We start from the raw sequence: 10,696 nt of genomic DNA, 5'->3' as shown, positions 1-10,696 counted from the left end.
AATGGGTAAAAATGAGGTGGTAAAATATTATAATATTCAGGAATGAAACTGAAAATCTCCTGTGAACATAACAATCAAGTAGTATGTACCAAAAAGCCATAGGCTGCTCTCCCCTGGGAAATAACGGTGGTGATTTAACCGGAAGGCCACCACACCTTCGGCGAGGAGCAAGGTTGGGAAGGTGGAGCCTTCAGGAATAATCTCAGCCTGTATAGGAATTGAACCCATGCTGTTGGCATCGCTCTGCATCAAACCAGCCATACAGCCAACTGATCGAACTGACCCTCACGTTTTACAAATACTGATAGACAAAATAACTCATTAAGTAATTGGAAAACAATATCAGAAAGTTCAAAATACAGTGGTATTGATTTTTATTTTGCTGGACTTTAGAGGCTCATGCATTATAAACATAGTGGAGTCTTTATTTTGCAACTTGCCAATTAGTTTCACTTTATGCAGGTAGCTGATCAGTAACAAGCAAAACAATATACTCACATAATTAGACTATCTAATATTTTTAAAATGTGACCTTACATTTGACATTCATTCTGCTTCAGAAACTTGATGAAATGACAAAACAACATTTGCGTTATAGTGAGGTCCCTTTGGCTCAAGTAATTTTTCATTGATGTTTACCTGACTGATACTGGACCTCTCTTCACTTTCATCTTTATTGAAAATAATTGTGAAGTTTAACTCCTGACCAACATTTAACGATGAAGGAGCTATGCTCCGAAAGCTAGTGATTTGAAACAAACCTGTTGGACTTTAACCTGGTGTTGTAAGACTTCTTACTGTGTTCACCCCAGTGCAACGCCGGCATTTCCGCATCAATGAAATGTCAGTCAGGCAGTGCTGCAGCTAGGGCAGCACAGTAGCACAGTGGTTAGCACTGTTGCTTCACAGCGCCAAGGACCCGGGTTCAATTCCCGACTTGGGGTCACTGTCTATGCGGAATCTGCACGTTCTCCGCGTGGGTTTCCTCCGGGTGTTCCGGTTTCCTTCCACAAGTCCCAAAAGACATGCTTCTTAGGTGAATTGGACACACTGAATTCTCCCTCAATGTACCCGGAGTGTGGCGACTAGGGGATTTTCACTATAACTTCATTGCAGTGTTAAGGTAAGCCTACTCGTGACACTAATAAAGATTATAATATCTACCTTAATCTAATCGGACATATACGTGGTATTATCCAGGAATATTGAAAATACAAATTCAAGACAGCCTCAAATAATGTTGCAGAAATTAGCCTAATTTATTTACAGACAGTTGTTTATATCTGTGGTTCTGTTCCCCTTCCACATTAAAATGCTATGGTATTCCCACACTGCCCCAGTAGATTGTCATTCTTAAAACAAATAGAAAAAAAATCTATATTTTAATACTAATTGGAACACAAAGTGACATGGTTATGCTAAATAAAGCATATTGCAATAATGTGATGCATGTAGTTCAATATTAAACAAAGATTGATGTAAAGTCTGTACTTGCCTGTGATTTTCTTTTCCAAAATGAAAATTATACCAAAGTTATCAGAATACCTCTGCTTTTGGAGTCAATGTTAAGATTTAACATCATGAGCTGCACTCAAATTACAAATGGTCACACTATGTGTTATTTTTAATTGGTACATTATATTTCTTAAGTTTTTCCAATTTGAGCTTTTGCTCATTGTAGAATGAAGAAAAAATTTGAAATTTAGTTTCTAATTTATGTTTTGAAAACTAAACCTTAAGATGAGACTTTTTGAATTATAGGGATTGGCATAATTTAAAGTGACATATAACACTACAATAATTGTTCTGCCTGCTTTTGTATTTATTTCTGAGTACTCCAGTGATTTGCTACAAGCAGGTTATGGTTTTCACCAAAACAAAAATTTGCTAAAGCAGCTATTAGTGGTATTCAGGAATACAATGCCATTTGGCTCCCCGGTGCACATTTTTGTTTGTCAGGATACACAAGTGGTTAAGGCACCATTTACGGTTTGACTGGGAAAGAAAAACATTATACAAACTAAAGAATGTTTATGATCAACAACAAAGGTATAGCAACTCTATAAAGGACAAAATGGGATAAATGACAATTCAGAATGAGTGTTGCCATTTGAGGAACACAAACAGCCCACTCCTGGTGGCTCAATGTTAAATATGCTACATAGTTTGGTATTGACCAAAAGAAATAAAATGCCCAAAGGTGCAAATTATATTGGTCTGTAGTTAGCTGATTTAAGCATGCTACCGGTGGGATTAGTACAACCAACTTGGAGCTTCTCCAAACTCACAAGAGTTTTGAAGTCAACATTTCAAGACAGTTGTTTTCCCCTCCAATTGCCCCCCCCCCCCATGCACAAAATGTTAAATGTTAACATGCACAAAAAAATTAGTCTACAATTATATCTGTTAAAAAATATATAAAAGCTATACACAAAGGGCTATGTTTTAATGAGGAAATACTGCTGGCATGGACCCTAACCTGAAATGTCAGCACACCTTGTTCAGCATGTGCCTAATTTTGTTTCTAATTAATTCTCAGAGAATGTGGTCATAGCTGGCAAAATCAGCATTTATTGCACATTTCATGTTTCCCTGGGAAGGAGATATCAGACCTCCTAAAACCTGAGGCATGCAGCAGTTTGATAAAACTGACTGGCTTGCTGGGCCGCTTCAGAATGCAGTTAGTTATGAGCCAACGATGCTTGTGTGGAACTCGAGTCACATGTGGGCAAGTCTGGATAAAAATATCAAGTTTCCTTGCCTGAAGAACATGAGTGAACCAACTGGGGTTTTACAATAATTAACATCACTTTTACTGATACCAACAATTATTTTCCATATTTTTCAGCTGAATTGAAATTCTGAAACATCTATGGAGATATCAACTCTGGATTGCTAATCCAGCATAACCATTATGTATATCACTTGGAGCTGTGTTGAGGCAAGGGTGCTCACTGATTGCGTGCAGTAATAGAATGAACCTGTTAAGACTGTAGCCAAGAACTTTGTGAATCACTTTAACAATGACTGATTTCCACTTTTCCTATATCATGTGGGGAACCAATTAATCTGACCCCCAGGGGATTGAAGTGATTCTAATACAGTGAAAATAGGGTCCAGCCACACTGGAGTCAGCTGAAAATTTAAATCAAGGCAAGTTATGTAACTGAGTGAAATTTTAGAAAACATATTATTGCTGGGTCAGTCTGATGGTTCATATTTCTCAATAAACAAACTGCTAGACACATTAGATGATCAGTTTCCACAAGGTGAATAAAATTTAAATCTTAAATGTATGGATTAAAAGAAGGTTCATTACATTTGCAGCCTAGTCAACATATTTCCAAATTGAACTGGTAAAGAAAGCACAAAATAATAGTGGTTTGATCCCCCCTCAAACACAACCGAAATCTGTCAACTGGAATACATAGCAGGGGTGTAATTCCAAATGTATCTTTAGAGGAAAATTTACTGGTGCATATTCAGAATGTGAGCATCGAGATTGCTATTTAAGAAAAAGGTTCCCACTAACTAATGGACCATCTCATCTCACTCACCTTCATGGCATCCTATTACCAACTGAATATTATTTTAAATTGGGAGACAAATCACAAATCAATAGCCTTAACAGCGCAGGTGTTAAAGCATCATTGGGAAAGAGTTTGTCTGATATGAACTTGGAAACCTTACTTAGGCAGTGTAATTAATGTGATCATGCAAGGTCAGTCATAAGCAAGTACAGTTGTCCCATTTCAATAGACTCCAAAATTAAAAATTCTGAGAAGCCATTACCCGTTCAAGTCATTAAATAAAAATACCACCTCAAGTTTTAAGTTTCCAATCCGACAGCCATTCACTCTTTGATCAACATTTAAAGAAATCCACAGATGCAGTAACAGAGAGAAAAAAACGAAGATAGAAAAACAGAAATAGTTCAAGTGTTAAAAGTCTGGAAATACAGGTTTGCCAAATCTACCAATTAAACTGTTATAGTATACTTATACAAAATAATGCCAATAATGGTGATACTTTTCCAATCTCGAAAAAGGTCCCAAGAAATGTGAAGACTTTGTTTTAAAACAGGTTTTTTGAGGGTGCAGATATCATTACCCAAGGACAGGAGTTTACCTCCGGGCTTCTGAATCTCTCTAAAGGCTCAAATGGAGGTCAGAGGTCTGCAGCGTGTGGTAAACAATGTGGTTTTCCCTGCAGCAGCTAATTGTGGGCCAGAGGGTGGGCTGGCTGCCCAGTTAAGGGCAGCACAATCATGACCTTCCAACTTGAAAGAGCAGCAGGATACCATGGGTTGGTGGCGTAAAATCCTGTGGCTGCCTGCCTCCATTCCAGGCTAAAAATCCAGCCTCAAGATCCATCTCCACCCCACCCTTCACCTGATCTATTCTTATGCATCTTGAGCCTCGTTGCAGTGTGGATGCTACAAGGGCTCAAGACAAACTTTTAAAATTAATATGAACATGACAATATAAACAAATGTGGCATTCACAGGTTTCCAATCAATAAAAAACAAATGGGGAGAAGGCGGCTCCGAAGTTTAATGTAATTGCATCTGACCCATCACCTACCTCCACAGAAAACACATCTTGGCATTCTAATTTTAGTAATGCAAGTGAAAGCCTATATACGTTCAAATATATTCAGTGCTTTAACAGCAACTAAATTAAAAATTTAGCATTTAATTTGATCAGTAGCTGCTACTGGCAGCTCACTTGGTAAATTCACCACGTTTCAACAATGACCCATATATAATGCAGGAGGATCCCAATTTTGATAACTGAATCATGTTGTGATACACATACTACAAGTGCCCTCAGCACCTGTGGCTTTGGGAGGGAACTAATCAGCCAACTTTACTATTCATGATGCTATCATAACACACACAGGAATACATGATGATAGAAATGGTTAAACCGACTGTAGATACTCAAGTCAGGACCATGTATGAAAAACGATAACTTAGACAAAACAGGGCTACTAGCATCCATAAACTTAGCACAAATTTCAACAGAAGAAAAACAATTCAAAGTTTCACAAATGTTATACTCCGTGCATGACGTCTAACCCAATACTGAAACTCATCTTTTAGTGAGTGATTGCACAGGACTCGTTTTTAGAAGAATCAAATCACCTAAAACTAAAATCTCCTTCCAGAGCCTTGCTTGCTTAACAAAAAGATGTTTTTGTAATGCTTGATGCCATACCTCAAAATTATTCTATTCCCCATTGCAAGACTCAAAAAGTCACATCAACCACTGTTCTTTCTCTTTGCGAAATTTTTCTGCCCATTTACGTGTAAGCTCCAGGTAGATATCTGGCTTGTGAGGCAAATAGTCCAGATAAACTAACTGACTTGACTTCTTGGGCACAGCCATTTCAATCTGTGTTCCTTCATGCCACTCATTAAAAGAAGTTATGGTGATTATTTCTGGACGCACTAGAAGGGCAGTACTTAATGCTGTCTCATAATACTTGCCATTGACTCGGTTCCTAGTATTGTGGTTGTTCCAAGCCCTTATACTAGTGTCTATATAGCCTGGTCCTACACTTGGAATAAACATAAGGTTATTACTATCACAGAAATCTTTTAGTGCTTGCCAGTTGTGATGGGAAGAACCATGGGAGAATCCATTTGTTGCAAAGTACGTATACATCCCATCAAAACCAGCCTGAAGAATTTCATTTTTATGCTTTTCTTCTACAATTAGGGCAACGAACAATGCATCGTATCGAGTATTTCGAAGAGAACGCGATCCAGATACAGAGAGAAGGTTGGCCCAAGACCCTGGGCTTATTAAGTACGAGTCATAAATGTAGAACATTGGAAGGTTTCTTCCAGCGCTGGTCTTGTACCTGTAAAATGCAGGATGGGATCCATATCTTTAAAGGGGAAAAGACAAAAGAAAAAATACTGGCATTAGTCACATGATTTTACCATGAATACATGGCATTAGGCTTCAGAAATATTTAATTCCAAAATTGTGGCCCAGCATGCTGTCAATTTGTGATACAAAGGTGGAATTTGATCAAACATGTAGAAACAAATCTCCATTCTGAAAATAACTGAGTAAAGCCATAGGATTAAAAAGGGTCACTGGCAGCAAGGATATGAAATAGCTAAAGGATAGTACAGGCGGAGAGTACTGCCAAATCGCTGTTTTTCCAGACGTGAGGAGGAAGTACATACTAGGGTCTGCCCAGTGCATCTCTTTCCGAGATACAGTAAAGGGATATGTAGGGCATAACTTCAAAGTTTGCTGAGGACACAAAAATGTAGTAACAGTGAAGAAAATAGAACAGGTTTCTGGGTGACATAGGTAGACTTGGCAGATGCTTGGCAAATGCAATTTAGCATTTTGGTAAGAAGAATAGGATGAGCATAGCAACTAAATAGTACCATTTTTAAAGAGGATACAGGAAGAGATATTTGGGATGCACAAATCCTTGATGGTGGCAGGATATGTTGAGAAAACTAGTAAAAAGCATGTGGGGTCCTTGGCCTTATAAAGAGATGTATGGAGTACAAAAATTATGTGACACCTCGAGTCACTGGTTAGAAACCAGAAGCATTCTGGTCAAGTCACCTTTAGGAAAGTAGGGGGCCTTAAGAGTGCAGAGGAGATTTACTAGAGTGGTACCCAGGAGGAGGTTTTCGATATCATAGAATCTCTACATTGCAGAAGGAGGCCATGTGGTCCATCGAGTCTGCACCAATCCTTGAAGAGTACCCTACCTAAGCCCATGCCCGACCATATCCCCGTAACCAAATAACTCCACTGAACCTTTTGGCACAAAGGGGCAATTTAGTATGGCTAATCCACTAAACCTTCACATCTTTGGACTGTGGGAGAAACCGGAGTACCTGCAGGAAACCCACGCAGACAAGGGGAGAAAGCGCAAACTCCGCACAGACAGTCACCTGTGGCTGGAATTGAACCTGGGTCCCTGGCACTGTGCACCGTGCCACTTACGTGGATAGAGAAACTGTTGAAGTTGCTCAGTTCAGAGGAGAAAAAGTTAAGTATTTAGAGATGTTCAAATCATGAACAGTGTTAATAAAGTACATAAGGAGAAACTGTTTCCACTAGCAGAAGGATCAGCAGGTGATTGGCATAAGAACTAGAGGAAAACAGTATTTTTTTTAATGCATCAAGTGAATCTAATTTGGAATACACTGCCTGAAAGGATTGTGGAAGCAATGGGAATATCGCAACTACTTTGAAGGGGAAAAGTTGCAAGACTACAGGAAGGAATAGGGGAATAGAACACAAACACAGAACTCTTTCAAAGGGACAGTACCAGCATGAACTGGTATTGTTCTGCAATATTTTGAGGCGGTGGAGGGGAAGGGAAACAGAAATAGAGTGTTTACTAGACAATTAAAAATAAAATGAAGGAAAGAAAAAGCTGTGGGACGGGACAAAAGCCACGTGTACAATTTATTTAAAAGCAAACATCATCAACACTAATTATCCTGTTTCAATAATGAAGAATCGCTTGCTGAACCTACAGAAATATAATTGGTGAGGGGTGGAAAAAAAGTCACATTTTGAATTATGCGACAAGTGATTTTGTAGGAAGCATTTTTAAAAACTTTACTTACAAACTAACTGTCGAATATGTATTAATTCAGTCATAGCGGTCCACAGCACAAAAAGACCTTTGGCCCATCACGTCTGCGCCAGTCAAAATCAACCACCTAATTATTCTAATCCCATTTTCCAGCACTTGGCCCATTGTCTATGCCTTGGCATTGAAAGTGTACATCTGGATACTTCTTAAAGGTTGAGGGTCTCTCCATCCACCACCCTTTCAGGCAGAGTTTTCCACATTCCCACCACTCAGGCTGAAAAGGTTCCCCCTCACATCCCCTCTAAACCTCCTGTCCCTTACTTTAAGTCTACTTTAAGTAAAGGAAACTGCTGTTTCCTTTACATTTTGTGTTCTGCTGGCTGGCTTGTTGAGTGCAGGACAAAAAGCTTCAATAACGTGTGCCTTTTTTCAGCAATAAATCCATGTCAAGGTACTTTCAGTGCAGATTAAAATGAAAAACGGTTATTATTTGCATTACAGTGCTGTCATACTGTGTTCTGAAAAAGAATAATCATTATTCATATTTTTAATCGAGACAGATGTGTTACAGATGAAAAATTACTATGTAATTGGAACCAAGATTTTAAACATGCTGATCAGGAAAAACTCACTTGTCAATGATGTACTTTAAATTATTGTACAAAGTGTTTTCTCTCCCTTCATATGGCTCAATGTGGAAGGTGACCTTTGAAAATAAAATATCACAATCATTAGGGACCCAGTCAGTTGATATTTCAGTATAATTACATAGCTATATGACCGTGCAGCAGTGATAAATTTCTGAAGTCTCTTTGGGTTAGAGTCGTTTTGAATTTGTCTTGAGGCTTTTTAGATTGGCACCATTCAATTCTAAAACATAATGATTACTGTTGGAAGTCTCATGAAGAAACATCAATGAATGTTGATGCATAAAGTGTGCAATTATACAAAAAAGATTGCAATGGCACTTCAGAATCTGAACAGAAGAATTCAAATACATTAGATGGTGTATGTCAGGGGATTATCACTTAATGACGAACAAATTCTATATTACAGACTGGGCAAGTTTTAGTGAATATTTTTATTATCCATGCTACAAAAGACCAGATAACTTTCTATTGCTCTGTTGGTAACAACACTGTTAAAATGTAATTACGTAAGTAAGCTCAAGGCTAAGGACCAAGTGTGGGAAAATGGGATTAGAATAGATAGATGTTTGATGGCCAGCACATACACAATGAGCCGAAGGGCCTCTGTCTCTGCTGTAAAACTCTGCCTTCATAACTTAAAACATAGGTGGGGGAAACAAGCAGAACATTTTAAGACAAAACATGTCCCAATTCCTGTCAAGAAAGTTAGCATGATAAATATAAGATTCATAGAATCATAGAATTTACAGTGCAGAAGGAGGCCATTCGGAAAGAGCACCCTACTTAATCCCACGCCTCCACCCTGTCCCCGTAACCCAGTAATCCCACCTAACCTTTTTTGGACACTAAGGGCAATTTATTATGGTCAATCCACCTAACCTGCACATCTTTGGACTGTGGAAGGAAACCCACGTAGACACTGGGAGAGCGTGCAGACTCCGCACAGACGGTGACCTAAGTCGGATATCAAACCTGGGACCCTGGGGGAGTCTTTCACCCGGTTGTTCCAAGATCTGTTTGTAGCCAACTGTAGCTGGCCAAAGATCAGGAGGGGGTGGCCATGACACAGTAATGGAAGGGGGGGGGGGGGGGGAAAGAGAGAAAGAGGGAGGGTCAGGGTAACATGGAACTTAACTAAGCCCAACAAGAGAAGCAGGAGACATGGGGGTGGCGGACAGGTGCAACAACAGCCTGAAGCAAAGGAAAGAAAAGCAAAGAGAAAACCGATGGGAAGCGAAATACAGGGGACCACAACCACCACTGTAACGAAGGAATAAAAATAAAAGGGAAAACCGTGATATATTTAAGTAAATAGTCAAAGCCGATCTATGTGTAAATAGTTTTACTTCTTATATTCATTAGTTTAACTCCCACTACTTGTTCATATTTAAATTTGTTTTATATATCAAAAACTCAAGAAAAACCTTTTTAAAATTGCCAGACTCGTTTCCACAACACTTACAGATTTCACAGAATCATTAGTGTAGAAGGAGGCCATTTGGCCCATTGAGTCTGCACCAACCTCTGAAAGAGTGCTCTACCTAGGACCACTCCCCTGTACTATCCCCATAAACCCACTTAACCTTTGGACGAAGGAGCAATTTTACTGTGGCCAATCCACCTACCCTGTACATCTTTGGACTGTCGGAAGAAACCAGAGCCCCCGGAGTGAATTCATGCAGACATGGGGGAAACGTATAAACTCCACAGAGGCAGTGACCCAAGGCCGGAATCAAACCTAGGTCGCTTTGTTAACTCTTTTCTTTAAATATTTTTTAAAAACTCTCTGGCAGCTCTAATTTGTGCCTCATTATTAATCTTTTAGTCATTCTTTGTTGTTCCTTATATTCTGTCCAATCTTCAGACCTGCCACCTACTTTTGCACAATTGTATGCTCTTTAAGTCTGTTATTGTCTTGAACCTTTATAGTTAACCATGCATTGGGCAGCACGGTAGCATTGTGGATAGCACAATTGCTTCACAGCTCCAGGGTCCTAGGTTCGATTCCGGCTTGGGTCACTGTCTGTGCGGAGTCTGCACATCCTCTCCGTGTGTGCGTGGGTTTCCTCCGGGTGCTCCGGTTTCCTCCCACAGTCCAAAGATGTGCAGGTTAGGTGGATTGGCCATGATAAATTGCCCTTAACGTCCAAAAATTGCCCTTAGTGTTGGGTGGGGTTACTGTGTTATGGGGATAGGGTGGAGGTGTTGACCTTGGGTAGGGTGCTCTTTCCAAGAGCCGGTGCAGACCCGATGGGCCGAATGGCCTCCTTCTGCACTGTAAATTCTATGATAATCTATGATGATGGGTCCATCCCTTGGACTTTTTCTTACTTGTTGGAATGCATCTATTCTGTAATTCTGAAACACCCCCTTAACTATTCACCACTGCATCTCTATTGACCTGTCCCTTAACTTAATTTGCCAATTCACTTTAGCTAGTCCATGCATCCAAAATTGTC

The 10,696-nt window shown here is 39.5% G+C and overlaps 1 protein-coding gene across 5 annotated transcripts in view; it reads right to left on the bottom strand.

The window, feature by feature from the left end:
- Nucleotides 1-357: 357 nt before the first annotated feature.
- Nucleotides 358-10,696, bottom strand: part of LOC140410831 (glycoprotein endo-alpha-1,2-mannosidase-like) — a 31,624-nt gene continuing 21,285 nt past the window's right edge. For all 5 annotated transcript variants that reach the window (XM_072499514.1, XM_072499512.1, XM_072499513.1 and 2 more), the window contains 2 exons: nucleotides 8,220-8,293; nucleotides 358-5,895 (listed from right to left, as the gene is read on the bottom strand). In XM_072499514.1, the coding sequence (XP_072355615.1) occupies nucleotides 5,259-5,895; nucleotides 8,220-8,293 (711 nt within the window). In that variant the 3' untranslated portion in view covers nucleotides 358-5,258. The remainder of the gene's footprint in view (nucleotides 5,896-8,219; nucleotides 8,294-10,696) is intronic.

This window comes from Scyliorhinus torazame, chromosome 4 (genome assembly GCF_047496885.1).
Source record: "Scyliorhinus torazame isolate Kashiwa2021f chromosome 4, sScyTor2.1, whole genome shotgun sequence".
NCBI lineage: Eukaryota > Metazoa > Chordata > Chondrichthyes > Carcharhiniformes > Scyliorhinidae > Scyliorhinus > Scyliorhinus torazame.
The sequence above is the reverse complement of the archived record's forward strand: the minus strand, read 5'-3'. Positions and strand labels throughout refer to the sequence as shown.